General features: G+C 37.8%; 1 protein-coding gene across 9 annotated transcripts in view; it reads left to right on the forward strand.

Moving 5' to 3' along the window:
- dmd (dystrophin) overlaps window positions 1–19,589 on the forward strand; it is a 164,887-nt gene that overhangs the window by 105,865 nt on the left and 39,433 nt on the right. For 7 of the 9 annotated variants that reach the window (XM_036562454.1, XM_036562453.1, XM_036562455.1 and 4 more), the window contains 4 exons: window positions 1,333–1,393; window positions 10,287–10,348; window positions 16,706–16,780; window positions 18,952–19,153. In XM_036562454.1, coding sequence (XP_036418347.1) covers window positions 1,333–1,393; window positions 10,287–10,348; window positions 16,706–16,780; window positions 18,952–19,153 — 400 coding nt within the window. Of the gene's footprint in view, window positions 1–1,332; window positions 1,394–6,840; window positions 7,002–10,286; window positions 10,349–16,705; window positions 16,781–17,302; window positions 17,344–18,951; window positions 19,154–19,589 lie in introns of those variants that run through there. The other 2 variants (XM_036562459.1, XM_036562462.1) reach the window with 2 other exon arrangements.

The following is a 19,589-nucleotide window of genomic DNA, read 5'->3' on the forward strand; positions in this document are numbered from 1 at the left end:
ACAGGGGCATGTTTACCACTGTGTTTCATCACCACTTCTTTTAACAACAGTCTGTAAGCGTTTGGGAACTGAGGAGACCAACTGCTGTAGTTTTGAAAGTGATGTTTTCCCATTCTTGCTTAACATAGGATTTCAGCTGTTCATCAGTTCGGGGTCTCCTTTGTCGTATTTTTCATTTCATAATGCGGCAAATGTTATCAGTGGCTGAAAGGTCTGGACTGCAGGCAGGCCAGTGTAGCACTCAGATTCTTTTAATACGGAGCAATGCTGTTGTAATATGTGAAGAATGTGGTTTGGCATTGTCTTGCTAAAATAAGCAAGGCCTTCCCTGAAAAAGTCATCCCGATGGCAGCATATCTTGCCAAAACATGTATATATCATTCTGTATTAATGGTGCCTTCACAGGTGTGCCGGTCACCCATGCCATGTGCACTAATACACCCCCATATCCTCATGGATGCTGGCTTTTGAACTGTGCACTGATAACAAGCTGAGTGGTCTTAACCCCAGAGGACGCAGTGTCCATGATTTCCAAAAAGAATTTCAAATGTTGACTTGTCGGACCACGGGACACTTTTTTACTTCCCCTCAGTCCATTTTAAATGAGCTCAGGCCCAGAGAAGGTGGCAGTGTTTCGGGATTCTGTTTATGTACGGTTTCTTCTTTGCGTTTTAGAGTTTTAACTTGCAATTTTGGATGAAGCGACAAACTGTTTTCATAGACAGTGGTTTTCAGAAGTGTTCCTGAGCCCATGCAATGATTTTCACTAGAGAATCATGTCTGTTTTTAATGAAGTGCCACCTAAGGGACCAAAGATAATGGCCAGCAAATATTGGTTTTCAGCCTTGTCCCTTGCATACAGAGATTTCTCCAGATTCTCTTAATCTTTTAATGATATCATGTACTGTAGATGATGAGAAGCAAAAGTTCTTTGCTATTTTATGTTGCGAAGCATTATTCTTGAATTGTTGCACTATTTGCTTGTGCAGTCTTTCACAGAGTGGTGAACCTCTCCTCATCTTTACTTCTGAAAGACTTCTGAAAGAATGGGCATATATATAAAACAATAAAATTTCTCAGTTTCAACATTTGATATGTTGTCTTTGTACTATTTTCAATTAAATATAAGTACATATTACATATTAATGATTTGCACATCATTGCATTTTGTTTTAATTTACCTTTTGCACGGCTTCCCAACTTTTTTGGAAATGGGGTTGTAAAACAGGGGCAGTTGCAGAAACTGTTTACATGATGTCAGTCCCATCCCAGAAAAAACTGATCTGAAAGCACTTATGTGATGTGACATTATTGTTTTTGTTCTGCTTACAGCCTCTGTACAGAGTCCTTTTGAACGCTCTGTTTCTCCCAACAATGTTCCATATTATATAAAGTGAGTATTTCCAAGAACACCTCACTAATTAATTCACTAAGAAATTAATGGTGCTAATAGCTGCTAGGCTATGAGGGTGTCTGTTAGTTAAACAGTTAGATGTTTAATTCTAAAGAAAGCTTGTTTCACAAACTGGTAGCACCATTGTGCAACAATTCAACAATATATTCCCAAGAAAAGTTGTGTGAACCTGAAATGTGATCTGATCCTCATCTAAAAACAATATATACAATAAATACATAGGACAAACAGTCTTAATTAACAACACAAGACTGTACTGGGTCATAGCTTTTCTGAACAAATGGTTTAAACAAGTTAACATTTTAGGAGTAATTCCAGCAGAAATTCAGATGACTCCAAAGTATTCACAACAGTAGGAACTGGGAGATGTTAGTGTACAGTATCGCTATGCACTTGGCACTTATTTAGCCAACTCATATAAGTTACTACTTCAGTACTATTACTTTGAGTTTGTAGTCAGAACATCATTGGCATATCAATGTTTTAGAACAGTAATTTATTAAACATGCATGCGTCTTGTTATAGTGTAGTGGGTAACACCTCTGCCTTCTAGGCAGTAGACTGGGGTTCACTCCCCCACCTGGGCAAGTACCCTACACCAGTGTTTCTCAACCTATGGGCCGCGGACCACCAGTGGACCGTGAAGCACCCTCTACTGGTCCGCAGGCCTGTATTCAGAGGGAAGCAGTAGTCTGTAGTGGGCCGGTAACGTCAGTGTAAGTCATAAAAACATAAAACAAATGATTAACTTAATTATTAAAAATCTAAGAATTAAATGTTTTCAAATTATAATCAATACAAATAGTAATAGAAATGTACAAATAAAATCGTTGCAGTCGCAGCCTAATGAAACATCATCAATCTGAGACAATGCGGGTGTGCAGTGCAGACAGTTAGCCAGAGATGGAGAAGCTTTCAGGACGCTTTGTTTGGTGAGGACTTTTTCACACCTTTTTCTTTACTTCACTCCGTTTTGACGTGTGAACACCCATATTCGGGTCTGCAACAAACAGCTGAACCGGTCCAGCTAAAACCAGCTGGTCTCGATCCACTTCACTTAACTTTATTAAGATTCTCATTATTGCTGATTGTGACGACAATAATTCAAAAGCCCAGTGAAAGGAGTGAGGTTTGGTTATTTCAAATGAATCTCAAAAACCCTCAGAACTAGAGACATCTCAAAACCAAACAGTTACTCCTGTGGGAAAGCCAGTAGAGTACTTTCAGGAACACTTCAAATCACAGTCCACATCTACCTTGTACATTTCTATTCTTTTTTCTTTTTTCCCCCTTTTTCACATCACTACAACCTTGTGTTTCATGTTTTATGTTTTTTAACATAACTGGAAATTTTGCAAACCTACTGACCACCAGAATGGTCGATCTGATCCTTTTTTCAGGCCCTAAATCTCAGGCTTTCAGTGTCAGCATTTAAGAAAAGAAAAAAAAGCTGTATTTAAAGAAGTGGATTTTAGTTTTCCTGTGGGCCGCTATGCTTTGTAGTTATACACAGATGGGCCTTGGGGTGGAAAATGTTGAGAGCCCCTGCGCTTCACTCTGCCAATAGGAGTCCTTGGGCAAGACAGCTAACACTACCTTCGCCTACCTGTGTCAAATGATCAAATTGTAAGTCGCTTTGGATAAGAGTGTCTGCCAATTGCTGTAAATTCCATAACAGATATTTACTGTATCCTCTAGGCTGCATACTATGAGCAATATACAGATTATGCAACTGCTTACAAAACCAATCAGTTTGACCTGTATTGAATTGAAAATGATACAGAAACACAATATATTATTTTTACCTTATGAACCATTGTTTTTTTGTAAATACACACTTGTGCTAAATTTAATGCCTACAATACGTTGGAATGTTGAATAAAGTTGGAATGGGAGCATGCTTAGTACTGTGCTACATGACATTTCTTTTATCAACACTTAGTAATCGTTTGGGGAGTGAAGACAAAAACTGATGCAGTTTTGAAAGTAGATTTTTAAACCTTTCCTCTGTTATGTAAGTAATGTCTTCAACTGTACAGGGCCTTTTTTATTGTATTTTGACCTTAGTAAGACATATTTTTATCGGGAGACGTTTTTCAAAGCATGCCAGTTTTTTATTGCAGTGCTGTCTGAAGGGGTCAAAGGTCATGGGCATTTATTTGTGTTTTTTTCCTTTATGCACCATTTTTCCCTGAATCTTTTGATGATATTTTGCACTGTGGAGGGTGAAACACCTAAAATCCTTGCATGTTTGGCAAGCAGCAAGCTTTGACCCATCCTTGCTCATAAAAGGATCCTTTCTTGGATGTTCCTTTTATATCCAAGCATAATTGCATTACCTGTTTAAGATGTTTTATAACATTTTCACAATGTTCCTATTCTTAAATTAAGAACAAATTTCTCCTCTCCCAACTTTTTTGGAACATGTTGCAGGCATCAATTTCAAAATGGATGTATATTTATAAAAAAACAATGAAGTTGATAAAGTAAAACAATACATATATTGTATGTACATTGTATCTATGTTATTGTTCAAATACGTGTCAAAATAGATTTATAAGTTACTGCTTTGTGTTTTTATTTGCATTTTACCTAGTGTCTTACATTTTTTTGGAATTGGGTTTGTACATTTACCATTGGTCTAGAAATAGCTATTTACCAGGAAAAGTACTATTACCATGATACATATACCTTGAACACTGAAATCATATGCTGTTTATTTATGCTAAATATTTGCTGTTCAAAGATTTGGCATAGGCTGTACTTATTTGTTTTTTTAGAGTTGGATTTTCCCCTAGGCACTACTTTGACAAGTTGTATTAGACCCTAATGATTTGTAGGCATTAGGAATCACTCCTGTGGCTGTCCTTGAGCAGTTCCAAAATTTTAAAGATGATGCCTGTAAGAATTCTAAGATCTCCATAATAATAATAATGATAATACTCTAGCATTTTCTATACATAGCTCTCTAACCGCTTGGTCCAATGACCTATAGGCATAAACAGACCAATAAAAATCTCCGTTTCAGCTGGATTGTGAGACATTTCCCAAACGTGTGGTTTGTCTTTAGTGAGAGGAGTGCCATAGCTCACTAATCCACTAAATGTGATCCACAAGCTAATACTATACACTTTCACGTGAAATCCACTAAATGTCATTTGTAATATTCCTTACTGCTATGTTGCTAAACTAGAATATGACATTCTTCAGAGATGTTAGCTAGCAAAACTGTTTGAGCAGAACTCAGTGAAGTGTGTTGGGTCAAAACAAACATTGACACTGCATATTTTAGCCTAGTCAAGTTTATTTATTTATTTATTAAAACAATACACTTTTCCCCCACCACTTTTGGATGGCAGTTGTTCACAGTGGTGGTGATAGGAACTATATCTGTAATGCTAAAAGCTGCCTCACAGAAAGTGATGAAATGATTACAAGTACGTTCCCTGATGACTGAGACATTGTTTTACAATGATTTCGACATAAGGGTTTGGCCAAAAATGTATTATTTAAATCCATTTATGGAAAAGAGGTACATGCAGGATGTTCTGAGGCAAAACAGCCCGACAACGAAAACAATTTTTTTTCTGATTTACCACTGTTTTAACATTAAAAATAAAAACTCAGAAGGCATGTGTAGGTTCACTGGTCATTTTGAATAGCAAATAAAATGTCTGTATTTGCGTTAAAGACATTAAGGGCCCTGTTTCCTATCAAAACCACTGAAAAAAAAATCATGGTCTGTAAGTTACTCTACAGTGTACATTTCACGCCAAAACAATGGTGTAATCTTGAAGGACATTTTTAAAAAATGTTCAAATTCCCCTTTAAGCTAGAGATTGATGATCTAAGTGTAAGTGAGAAAACATGGGGTGCTGTGGAAATGTACTAACACTAAAGTGTGCTCTCTCTCTCTCTCTCTCTCTCTCTCTCTCTCTATATATATATATATATATATATATAAAACAAAAAATCAATTTCTAATAGCAAAATTTCAGGCAAATGTGTAGTACACCTCGATGGTACGTCTCAGTACCTTTAGTCAGGGAACATAATTGTACCATAATCCACTAAAATTATATTATCTAAGTTGTATTGACTCCACACACCCCATCTCGTCTCCAGGCCTTTTATTTTAGTGTTCTGTTTTAAAACATTAGGTTATGAAAAGTACAAATATGTACTTTTCACCTCGGAAAAACTTTATTTCTAACAGTGTATATGTGTAGAAGATTTTATGAAGGCATAATTTATAATAATAATTAGGCATCAAATATATCGCTGTTGTCGGAAGAAAACTTAATATCTCCAAAATGATAACTTTACAGGAGAAGGAAAAAACATTTACTTTTAATGTAAGTCAAAGGAACCAGACATTTTTCCAAGTCATTTTGGGCCATTCCTTTTGGTGCATTCATCATGAAATTTACACACACTACAAAGGGCAAAAGGGATTTTCAAATTATGTCAAAAATTGAAAAATGACAAAAATGAAGATACAAGGTTTTCTTCCAACAGCAGCGATATATAATAATACAGGTGAAGACTCAATGGAATTGTGTAGAAAGTAGCAAAACCAAGAGGGCTAGTAATTGTGAGACTTTTTATAACAGATTTTTGTGTGTTTGATTTTTTTTTTCTCTGAGCAGTGGTACAAACAACAAAATGTGTTACTGGCATGAACAAAAGTCTGACTTTCTTTGACATTTTCCTTCAGTGCATCAGTTCATTTTTGCTGCATCACTTTAAAGGAATTTACAGTTCTAACTACATCAATTACAGTTCACAAAACAAAGTTTAATTTAATTTTTATTCCTTATGAATGCATAAAAGATATATCCTGAAATATATTTTGTTAAGTTACTGTAATGTGCTTGTAGCCTAATGCTTAATAGGAGGTTCATCTAAATATTTTCTCTGTATGAAAATATTTGATTGTTGATATGATTTGACAATTTTGTTCTGCTATTATTACTGTTGCCATTTTACATTATTAGGTAATCTTTCAGGCGCAATAATTATCACTGCACCGTAGTGAAGACTCTTTTCCCCATTTTTCTCCTCCCTTGTAAACGAAACATCATCTACAACAAATAACACGCAACATACAACCTGAATAATCAGCCATTTTGTCATGCTTGGTGAAAGTTGTTTCAACATTAAGTATCTAAAATGTGCATGTACTGAAAAAGTAAAGATTTAAATTATAGCCTATGAATTATGTGTTAGATCTGTCTCGAACTCGATCTGATAAATCAGTAATGTCTTTCATGATAATTGACTGCTTTACACTCTAACTTGCTATTTAGGGTATCCCTCTGACAAGGCAGCAAAATACTGTTGTTTTTAGCAAGCTAGCTTTACCGTTAGATTCCTCAGTAAAGGGTTTTGGGGGAAGGGAGTCAACGGAATAGCTCCGCCTTGTCTGAGCAGCTCTCGTAAGGAGATTGCAGGGAAATCTGATGCGTTTTCCCTACGGAGAGGAAACACACCAAGGCAGTGACTCGCCACAACATCGTCCTCTCGGATTACAAGATATCGTTTGGATAATATATATATCGTAAACGATGAGGGAACAGCTGAGAAAGTAAGTGCAGTGGGTCAGCGCCGCGGTTAATGTCGATTAGTTTGCCCCGCAAGAAATCAAAGGGCACTGAAGGAGTTTTTCGTTCGTGTTAGCTACGCCTACGGGTGCAGCTGTTGTAGACAATTCCACCCCCCCCACCCCCACCGTTTTCTACAGCCCTGCAGGTGCCTCTCTTCTCTGCTAGAGCAAATACAGATCGATTGTTTTTCGCCGAAGTCATATGCTTCAGTCGTTCTATGTATGTTTTCGCTAACGACCCGCTAACGTTACTTCAGCTGTTCCCGCATGCATCTGCTAATAGATTTTGTCTGATCAAGCAAACACATGATGATTGTTTAGCTCCTTGGTTAGTGGTGTATGCTTAAGATTTTAAATGCATGTAACGTTATTTTGCTGAGCAGGGCCTCTTACCCCACCATATTCTAACGTCACCTTTAAGCTAGCTAACGTTATACGCGACGAACGTTACAGTACCATTTCGTACCAAAGACTGCTCCATAATTTTGGTTGTAATGATGGATAACCTATGTAGATAAGGCTGTGATGTGCTGAATTTGAAGTAGATTAGCATAGTGTGGATAGTTATGCTTATGTGCGTGTTAAGATAACTAGCTACGCGTCCTACTTATTTATTTTCACCCAGTGCAGTTACGAGATGATTTTTGTCAAAGCCCACGTAATGACACTACTTCCGTCTTTTCAGGCGCCTCCTGTATTCAGGTATAGGGATCTCAGTGGGAGACTTGGCACAAGGCCATTATTAGCATGCACAGCTGTCCTACACGGTACCTATGCCTAGGCAGGTTCAGTCCAGAGCATGCAAGAGCCTTATTAAATGACTTTTTTTGTATTGTTGATTATTTTTTCATTTATCAAGATCAAAGTAGGTGATGTTTATGTATAAGAAAGCATGCGTAAGATTAAGCTACCATTTGACAATTCTAGCGACATGATTTTTGTACTTGGAGTGTAAAGTGTGTTGTGTCTGTCTAGTTTTCTGCCTTGTTAAACAATGAATAAATGACTCCTTTTAGTTATATTAGGTACTTCATAGGGCTTGCCAAAACAGCATTTTATTTTACAGGCTTTTGAATACTTACTGGTATATCCAAATTTGTATCCATATTTGTTCTCAAAATCACCCTTAAAAACATTAATCTTTACCTAATTAACCATATTTTTAAGTATGTTTGTCACTGCAGTATATCTAGTAGGCAGCAAAAATGTATTAACAATCAGGCTAAAGCCCATCTGCTCACACACTGTCGCTGTAATAGAATTAGCAGTTTAGCCCTCTGGTTCAAATACAGGCTCTTCTAGCACTTGAATAGTGTTTATGAGTCATCGTATCTAGACACTAAATGTGTTAACAAACTACAATCATTGTTTTATAGCATCACAATTTTAATTTTAGTTGTTTTAGTGTAGTTGGTATTTGTTTGAGTTTTACAAGTTTGCCCTCATATCATGCAATGCAACACTTTGCATTGCATGATTGAGTTGAGTTGGGCAGGTTGATTGTCAGGTTGAGTTGAGCTCCACCGTAGCCATGTTGAGCTCTTGGTCTGTGGCATAAAGAGTCCCCGACTAGAGTGGCTAAAGTTAATTGCTTTGTGCCAGACTCTTTTGCCTGAGAGCGTCCACAAACGGCACTAGGCCCAGTTTTCCTCTTATCCACTGCCAAAATTCTCCACAACATTTGAGCTATGAGCTATCTGGTTATAGTATTGCCCTCACCAGAGCCTAGTAGTACTTAAATAAGGTCCTTTATACTTACAGGTTGAAAATTCATCATACTTGTAGTGTCTCTATGGTATACCAGCCTCATATTGAATATTTTTATTGAATATGAATATTGAGTATTTTCTTAGGGATAGGCAATTAATTGAAAAAGTAATTGAAACCGACATTCAGAACCTCTAACTGATTTAAACTTGCCAATGTCGTTTATTTCGATTTTTTTTTTATTCTGTTAATCCTTTCCCCACTCTGTGTGTTCATGTACTGTCTCCTTAAAAAACATACAACTAAACTGACCCTCATGCACAAAAGAACAGCGTGGGTCATCCAGAGGTAAACTATCATGACTATGAACGAACACCAGTCGCTCCCGGAGCTTTCAGTTTCATCTTCACCAGCATCACAGGAGCGATCATGAAGCTTCACTGACTGACAGCTGGGCTCAACACCCAGAATGTGTTCGAGTTCACCGTAAACAGGGCGCGGTCATTTCTTTGGTTCATGTCCTTGGATCCTTTACTTTTCTTTCAGACTTTTAACTGTTCTTTGACGCAGCAGCCTCGCTCTCCTATGGCCGTGTTCGGCCATTTCTTTCAAATCTCTTCAAACATGAAGGTGTTTTGGATAAGAGATATTGATTTGAGGTCATATAGACTAGTTTTTCCTGTTGCAGAAATCAACTGTAGGGATGGGCAATATGTTGTTTTTTGACAAATGTAAAGTGTAAAATGACTACTTAAGCATATATATTAGTGATGCATCAATGCCATTTTTTAAAAAATGATTACAAGTAAAAGTACTTATTTTTTAGTAACCATGGTAAGTATATGGTAACCTGCTTAGAATTCAGCAGTTGTTTGAGTAAATGAGCGCAATGTACCGTAACAGTTAAACATTCAAATGTGTTCAAAGCAAGTAAAATCGCCTCATGAAAAAGATATAAGTTTGCAACTAACGATTAATTCTGTAATCGGTTAATCGGTCAGTTATGATGATTGACCGATTTTGGTCAAATGATAGATCAAGAAAGAAAAAGTGCACTTATTTCCTTGTCAAAATAATGTTAACAATTACCATAATACATGTTTTATTTAAAAAATTAAAATGCAAGCATTATTTGTCTTCTAAATCAGAGGTTCCTCATCTCAGTCCTGGCGACCCAGCACTGCACATTTTTGTGCTTTGTCTTAGCAAACACACCTGATTCAACTCCATTAACTAATTAACAAGTGCCTCATTGGGATTGGGATTCACTGGGACCGTTCTAAATCACAGGTGTCAATGACATTTTACGGAATAAGCCTAGTGTTTCCCATGCACAGAGTACCCCGCCCCCTCCCATCCTGATACTCTTAGTCAGATGTTTTTTCTCTGACATATCACTAAATTTTTAAAAATACATGGTTTTTACAACATAATTACAAATGAAGATGAATGTCCTTCGCCACAGCAGATAACATTATGGCTTGATTAGCCTCAAGCAGTCTGTAGACTGAAAGTTTTCATCATTAACCTTTTTCTACACCACTGTGATTTTTCCAACAGCCACCAGACCCAAACAACATGCTGGGACCATCCAAAGATGGCTGAGCTCTACCAGTCTTTAGGTAAGTGGGTTTTCTAGTATGTCTAGTATCTATTAATCTTCTGTTACCTACATTCAAATTGGACACTGTTGCAGGCAGGTTCGCTCTTTGGACAGTCCTTAAAACAGCATGAATTAAAAATAACGAATAACAAAATAACAAATTTTATAAAATTATTACTTTTTATTCTTAGTTCTGTAAAACAGTTGTTACAAATTAGTTTTGTTCTTAAGTGTGTAACATAACTTTTAAGGGGTAAAATTCCACCATCAGCACATGTGATTCAATACACTGAAGTATTTTTTAGCCCAGCCAGGTAATGGTTGGTTACTGTAAACACTGGCTGGCTGCCTCGAAGAGGGATTTGGAAATGTTTAAGCTAACACTAAATGACATAAAACCATAAGTAATTGCATGAATTTTTGTTGATGTTTATTTAATGTTAGTATTTATCTAAACAAATTATTATCCAGATAAATACTTTTATATACAATTTTTTCTGACTGTCTGAGACTTACTTTCTTCACTCTGTGCATGTACAGAGGCTCTTTTCCAAAGCGACTTACAATTTACATTTACACAGGACGAAGGCAGTGTTAGGTGTCTTGCCCAAAGACTCTTGTTGTTATAGTTTTGCTCGGATATCGTCAATGACAGGCATGTAACCTGATGCCGATGTGTAGCGATAATTGCCGTTTAGGTAAAAGAACTGAGACAATTAAAGAGGTCTAATTTACCACTAAACAGCTTGAAAAATATGTTGGGAAACTGGGGTTCATGTTTAGGAAGTGTGCGGGCTCACGCACCAGTGGTCAGTTTCACACAGAGAGAGAGGTTAAGAAACCGCCTGTTATTTCTCTTTGCTACACACTGTAATGGCAGCTTTACAACATTGCCATGTTCCCCTTAATTTATTTTACATGAATGGAATTGAACTTCAGCTTGCCTCAAAGTGATTCGGTGCAGTAAAAAAACAAGCTGAAATGATTGGATGTTAGTGTAGATCAGTCAAGATAATTCAAACCCGGAAAGAATGCTCCACTGATGTTCATCTACCCAGGTTCTCAGAAAAGGTAATAAAAAATATTAAAAACTATGTACACATAACATTTTAGTCACTTTTAATCTTAAAACATTGCGTGATAATGGGGCCTTTAAAAGTTCAGTAGAGTAAACTCCGCAATGCCTCTGCTGTGTGTGATTTACTGGTGGTTAGCATGCAAGTCACCACAAATCTGCAGCAGGAGAGTCTCATGAATGCACGTGTTTGCAGTAACATTTCCTATAATGACAGGTGAAGTAGTTCTCAAAATATGTTCATATCATATTATTTAATATGTGAGTTTTATAAGATTTTCACTGAAACACTTAAAGTTAAAAAAAAAGCATTGAAGCTAAAATAGGATAGAAAGTAGGTCAAAGCTGCAGCAGAACCAGAGGGTGGTGATAATAGCGATAATCACGGTTTTTAACTAGAAAATATCCTGCTAATTCTCACCCAGACCTAGTCTATAGTATGGAGGGCAGAGGTGTTGCCCACTACACTGTGCCAACCACCGTAAGCTCCCATAATATGATAGAGATTTGAAAAATGAAAAAAATGTAGGGAACTACGCATGTGGAACATGTTACAAGTACATGTAATCTAAAGTCTGTTTTAGTCTAAGGAAAATTATGGGAATTCTTTTTAGCAGATAGGACTTGCAGCGTTGCAGAAAAATTAATGGTCCATAATAAATAAGTGCTGTGGACATTACTGGAGGCAAAAGCTATACCAAAACTAGAATGTAGTTTTATACCAAATACCTGCTAAACTAAGGTATTTAGTGCTGACCCAGTGTTTTCTATCGCTGTCTAGGGCTGTAACAATCGGTGTGTGTATTTCGGAGAGAGGGAGAGGGAGAGAAGATAGAATATGGCTGAGTGACAGAGATTCGGAGATATTTCAGCCTTCTAAGAAGACCAAGTCTGACGTTTGGTCATGTTTTGGGTTTTATAAGGATGCAGAAGGAAAGTTAATTGAAGATGACCACCCTGTCTGCAGAACAGGCCGAAAGAAAATAGCGGCGAAAGGGGGCAACACATCCAACCTTACGAGTCATCTTCGCGACCACCACCCGCTACTTTTTAGAGAATGCAAGGTTAACTTTAACATAGAAGTCTGTGGGAACTTCGAAATAGAAGAAATGTCACGGTTTGTGTAGTTTAACTTATGTTTATGGTTCGTTAATAATATAAAATTAAGCTTTTAGCGTCAAAAAAAAAACAATCGGTGAATCAGCTGTGAATGGAAACTAAAGCTTTTAACACACATTTCTGTGGAGCAGTGTCTCCAAAATGAGCTCTGAGTTAACGGTCACACAAGCTCTGGAACGAGATGCTGCAAAAGTTCAATCTGCACAGCTCCCCTTTCTCGTCTCGCTTGCAGTATTTACTGTCTGAAGAGAATAACACTGTCTCAAATCACTCAGTGTCCCCTACATAGTGCGCTACTTTTCAAACAAACACAATCATCATTAACAAGCAGTTGAGTTTTAAATAGGGAATTTGTAACCTATTGTTAATGTTGATTATATCTGACTTAGTCGAACGTTTCATGCACTCTTTGGGTGAAGGATTTGCTATTTCATGATCCACAGAGTGCACTACACAGGGAAGATAGTGTGCTTTGAGATGGGACCTTGCGCGAGTAAACGCTGTGTGCCGCTTTTAGGAAAAGCAGAGTTTCAGAGATTAAACTTTAGGAGTGTTTCTGCCACAGCTCAGATGCGTGTTAATTTTAAGTTATGTTTTAGTTTTAAAATGCTTTTAGAGAAGCAGCTCCACAGGTGAAGACACGCGGTGTGAGTTCTACACTGTCTGCAGCTCACAGCACGTCACGCACTGTATTGATTAGGGGTACAGCGCCACAACGACACAATAATGCTGCAATTGCAGTTAGGAAAGAAATCCCCCGAGTGCAGCACTTCTTAGAAGTAGTAATTTTCCATTAAGACCCACCTCAGAGTTGGTCCAGATTTAATTCTCTATGCAGGGTAATCCCTAGTTATTGTACTTAATAATAATAATAATAATAATAATAATTCATTTGCTATTCTTTTGTTTACAGAGTATTACAGATATTGTAAGTAATACAAAAGTAATACTACAAATGACTATATTTTTTAATGTTTATGCAAACAAAAAGTGCATATTGCTGCCAGTTCTATTTGTGTTAATATACAAATTGGTGAAACAAGTTTCTGTTTGTGTATCAGTATTTATTTATTTATTTATTTTACTTTTCAACACATTTGAACAATATCGCGATAATACTGATAATCGTGATAATTTTGGTCATGATAATCGTGATATGAAATTTTAATATCGTTTCATCTCTAATACTGACTATCAGCCTTGGTAGTGCTCTGCCTCTAATACAGCTTTTTTTCTTCTCCCTGGCATTCCATAAAGCCATGCATACACTGAGCAATTTTAGAATTCTTGTTCTTTGGTGACAACTCATACTGCACATTTCAGTCGCCCTTCATATTCAGCCAAGGCCTACGAATTATATGCTTACACTGCACAAAAAACACTCTTGCCAATTAACATGATGCAGTATGCTCTGCTCACCACAGAACTTGTTGGATTCTGACAAACTAAAGCACCGACAGAAGTTTTAATTTTAAAAATTCAGATCTGAGGGAGTGAAGTTGAACAGCTGGCGCTGAAGTGACAGAACAGCAAAATTAAACCTTTACCGTGGTGTTTGAATTTGGGATGCATAAATTCCATTTTTTTTCAGACTGAGTATGAGTACATATTTTTAGTATTGGTACTGATACCACGTCCCATAGAATAGGGAATAACCTACTTAGAATTAAGTTGTTAGTGGAAATGAGTGCAATGTACCTTAACAGTTAAATCATTAAAATCTAGCTGATTTTATTTGAAGTGTATTGGCTAGCTGTGCTACGTTATTTACTTTGGATTGAGAAGCATTGCAGTGGAGAAGAGCGGGTGAGAAAACCACTTCTTTACAGCTGTAAATAAAGTGTATTTCATAGTTTTGCTCCTCATCAATCTCTTTCCACAACACTCTCTCTAGCACAGTGAGAGCAGGAATCACATCCGAGGCTAATCCGATGAGCTCTTGCGTGGAGTTTTACATCTGAAGTCTTTTGTTTGGCTGGTTAAGCTGTAGTTGAATGTGCTCTAAAGCCAGACATACACTCTGTGATTTAAAAACATTTTTGGTGCTCTTTGGTGAGTCACACTGTAAGTTGTGTGCGGATAAAGATTTATATACTCACCCTGTACGAAAATGCTCAGTCCATGCTAACATCATGTGAAACGCAGCCTCTACAGACAGCTCTGTGTATGAACAATTTTAAATAAAGCTGTTTCATTCATAATAACACGCTGCTCACAGAGTACTGAGCAAACACACTGAGAAACTGAGCAGCTTTGCTAACACTGTGCACTGAAGCTAAAAGCAGGCGTGGATGCACACAATAGGACAGTACAGTTTGTGTCTGCCGATGAGATTATTCTCTAATATTACCTAGAATGTGAAGATGATGGTCCTTCAGACAGAGAAGGAGGACTCTGAAAAAGCTTGGGCAGAAGTTCTGGGAAGCTACAGCTTATTTTACAAAAAAAAAAATCACAGTGTTAATGTTTATACCTTGTAATTCTATTTACTCAAACAGGATAAAGTCAGCTTACATGGACTTGGGTAGGAAACGTCAACTTTTTTGCACTCCATTTTGCTGGACTACGTGCCTCCACCTGTATCCTGTATTGGGGAAGCAGTGATTAATGTGTTTGTTTGTTTAAAAAAAAAACAGGCTAAAATGGCACATTGTAGGTCTGGCAGGAATATGCTGAGGCAGAAAGCATTTGATGCATTTCACTCTGCATGTACAATCGGTGAGCTCCCACACCACCAATCAGTTGGCTATGACCAAGTCTATCAGCATTGAATACCTTGGTTTAACAGAAAGATTTGGTGTAGAAACACACCCTAGTTTTGGTATAACTTTTGACTCCAGAAATGTCCAGGTCACCTCTGTACTGTGAACCACGAATCCAGTGATTTGTATTCAGCATTTCACATTCTGTGCCACAATAAATCCAATTAAACATGACTAATAGTGCTCTCTTTTAATCAAACATACAGTTCGGAAGCTTTTTTAAGTACAGGTGATATTAACAATATGTTCAGAGAATTATATATTATTTTGCCTGGCCCTAATTCAGTCATATACGACTGCGATTCTCAATAATCTGTCAGATTGTTTGCTATTGCTAAGCTCTTTGGTAGATTTACATTCTTATCAATATGACAAGCTTATGCTGCGATACTGTAATGTATCAGACGCTCACAGAGGAAACAAAAGTTCTGAGACTTAAATGTTAAAGGTCTGAACCAGAAACGTGATCATAAAACAGACAAGGATCAAAACCAGAGACAAGCGTAAACCTAACAATAGGAACATCAGAAGAGGAGCCAGAAAACAAGCAGAGGTCAAACTAAAAGCTAACTAAGGCAATGAAAAACACAGTGAACAAAGCCAGAAGAAGAAATACCAATAATCAAAATAATTAGCAGGGTGACCACAGTTTTTAATTGGATGCCGTAGACGAGGTGAGTGACACATGATCCTCTGAAGTGTTGTGGGGCTTGGAGTCCATGGAAGAACTGCTGTGCTGGGCGTTATGGACTACAGGACCAGAGGCAGGCGTAACAGACACAAATGCTTAATTTTGATTTTAGCTATGTCTGTTGTTGATTGGTTCAGATTTTTAAGCCTCATGATGGCCTACTGTACAAGTATTGAGACTTACCTTAAAATTAAAATTTGCACTTAACTTTTGTGGCCATTGTTTTTTTTTTAACATTTATTGTGCTATTGTGCTGCAGTATAGGAACAAAGCAATAGAAGTTGAAAGTGTTCAATTACATATGGTCTGCATTGTAGATGTTTTATCGTTGCTGTCAGAAGAAAACCTATCTCCATTTTTGACGTTTTTCAGTGCTTCAGTGCAAAAGAAATGGCCCAAAATGACTTGGAAAAAAGTCTGGTTCCTTTGACTTACATTAAAAGTAAAGTAAGGTTTTTTTTTTTTTGGTTTTTTTTTGTTCTCCTATAAAATTACCATTTTGGAGATGTGAGGTTTTCATCTGACAACATCACAACTACATGTTTGAATACTAACTCCAATCTCATTGATGCGCTGTAATTGATTTATCATGAAAATAATGCAGTATGTCTAGTAATTGCAAAGATGATTGTTTATGCTATGTGTCACAGTTTCGTGTTTATTACACTGTGGGCAGTGGTATGCATCATTTAACCGTGCATTATTTTTTTTATCTTTTTTTCCATAAAGCGGATCTCAACAATGTACGCTTCTCTGCGTACAGGACAGCAATGAAGCTACGACGGCTGCAGAAAGCTCTGTGCTGTGAGTCCATGTGAAATATATTTCTAATTTCGGTAGCACTAATGATTCAATAGTAAGAAGCCACAGGGGATAACTTTCTAATGTGTGTGCTGTTCTAGGCTTCTACTGAACAGTTTAGCAAGAGCTGATGTGTTGCATTAGAGGTTCCCAGCTTTTGTCCTCTGTTGGGACATGTGTATTGTGTTGAACCCCCTTATCATTCGTATTTAAGAGACTGCCTTTCCCTACACTTAATTAGGGATATGCTGATTGAATATGTCTTTAATTTACATCCAAAGTCAGTGTCCACCAATACTTAGTCTCAGTCCAATATTTATTTTTTTCATACATCATACAGTCGCATAGTGCAAATCAACTACAGTGAAGTTAGTAAGTTTAAATTTAGTTAAGATGTGCTGGACTTGCAGTTACTTGAGACAAATGAGACAATAAAATTATCTAGACCATGCAAGCACCTTTTTTTAGAAACTAGTCTTGAGTTGAAAATTTGATAGGTAGTTGAAATTTCCATCTTCTCTTCAGATTCAGGTTCTTGGGCTGTGAGGTAAATTCATCTGTAATATTTCCCAGAATGTAAAGGTAATGGTCCTTCTCCTAAACCTAAGTTAATTGGTGACTCCATTTTGCATGTTTGAGCTTAAGACAGTAGGGAAAACAGAAAAACTTGAGCAGGAGTTCTGGGCAGTTTTTGCTGTGTTCTAAGAAGCCGGACCCGCCCAAGAACTTCAGTTTGAAGCCAGGTTCTCATGAGCTTGGTATGCTTGAGATGATGAGTACCTGAGGAGGGTTGTATAGTGTTAGTGTTATAGTTTCAGAGGATAGCTGCTTGGTTAAAGAATCTGGCACAGGTGAGGTTATGTGGTGAAAAGGGGATCAGTTTGATGTGCATTTTGAGAATGCCTGAGTTGGAGGAGGTGCCCCAGGGGTTGGAGGAATATGATGTGTACTTCAATCATTTTAAGAAACTGAAGGACACGAGGAAAATGGGTTGTAGGGTAGCAGAGATGCTGTAAAATGGTAACCAGTCCATAGTATCTGAAGTTATGGATAAATGCCAGGCATTTTTTGCACTCCTTGAATAAAGCATGACAATTGAGCATGATTTACTGAGGTCTGAGGCATCTACTTATGAGCTTAGTAAAGAAGGTTATGGCAGCCGGTTACACTTTTAATTCTGGAAGGAGCCAGAAATGAATTTCCTAGAGGCAGGTGTCATCCAGAGACATGAGGGGTAATGCAGTTGGCATAGTTGAGGTGGGCCAGGAGCAGGCCACTGCTTGGTACTCTGGGCCAATCAACAAAATTTTGCAGGCAAAGGGTGAAGTAATTAAGCTTGGCCTGAGGAAGAAAAGCCTGAAATGGAAAAGAGTCACAGACTATGCCAAAGAACTCAAGCACGGCAGACTGCCGTTTTGTCATCTCAGGGGCAAGTGGGATTCTGAGGCAGTGGAATGTGGATGACAGGATAGACAGGCCATTAGCATGAGAGGTTGAAGGGACGTTGATGACAAGGAAGTCGGAAGGTGGAGGAATAAGGGCAGCCTGTAGATTAGATGTTAAGAAAGATTCAGCTCTGAGCCTCAGCTAGAGTGTTGGGGCCAGCTTGAGCAAGAGTGGCCAGGCAGTTTAGAAGGTCAGCAAGGAATCAGCATAGCCAGATAGCTGGAGATATGGAAAAAATGCAGGCAGAGCAGCAGAGGTAGGTACATCAGGGGCTGAAGCAGCTGTGGTCGACACAGGCATCCGGAACTTTGAGCTTGCAGTGTCGGCAGGGTGCAGAATGCCTCCCGAAAGAGCTCCATCAATGAGATTATTGGATTGGATCCACTGCAGAGTGATGTGAAGTGTTTATATCCAGTGGAGCTGAGGTAGAGTGAGAACACTCTGCTTCGGGGACAGAGCAGACAAACGGGATGCTTCAGTCTTTGAAAACCGTCAGTAGTCCAGTCTGTTAAGCAAGTGCTGAGATTTTGATGTGGAGGCACATGGACATGCGATAGCTCCAGAGGATCCTAAACTTAAGTTATTTCAGAACACCATTATCTGGATAATAAAGTGTCAGAAAACAGGACAGTTGTGGGGCTAAGTGCTAAGTGCAAGTACTATATTTGGTATTTTCTGTCTACAAAGGCATTCATATTTTGGTGCTGAAAATCATTCTCTTTGTGCAGTGGACCTACTAGGGATGTCATCAGCCTGTGAGGCCTTTGAACAACACAACCTGAAACAGAATGAGCAATTCATAGACATCATGCAGATGATCAACTGTCTGACCAGCATCTATGACCGGTTGGAGCAGCAGCACAGCAGCCTTGTGAATGTACCTTTATGTGTGGACATGTGTTTGAACTGGTTGCTGAATGTTTATGACACGTACGTATGATTTCATTTTTACCTTCAGTACATATTGAAATTCCAGTGGCGTTTTTGTTTCATTTTATGGCGCATGTTATAATTATTGCATATGTTAATAATGATAACTTATTTCAGTAATCGTGTTTTTAGCCAGGCCTGATCCATGTTAAGCCTTATTACAAGATTGTGTAGTACTATAAATATATATATTCATATATATTCATTTATGATTGATGGCGTCTATAAAAGTAACCTCTCTTACACCTGCTGAACGCATACAGATATATTAACATAGTACCTCCCCCATGTTTCACAGTTAGCTTGCTTTGGTAGTGCTGGCCACATCCATGCCGAACATGCTGAACCCAGTCTGATCCAGACAAGTAAATTTTAACTCCATCTGACCAGAGAATGTGCTGCCAGTATTCATTGGGCCTCTTTTCTTGGTTTTTTG

The sequence above is a fragment of the Colossoma macropomum genome, unplaced genomic scaffold, assembly GCF_904425465.1.
Source record: "Colossoma macropomum unplaced genomic scaffold, Colossoma_macropomum, whole genome shotgun sequence".
Taxonomy (NCBI): Eukaryota; Metazoa; Chordata; class Actinopteri; order Characiformes; family Serrasalmidae; genus Colossoma; species Colossoma macropomum.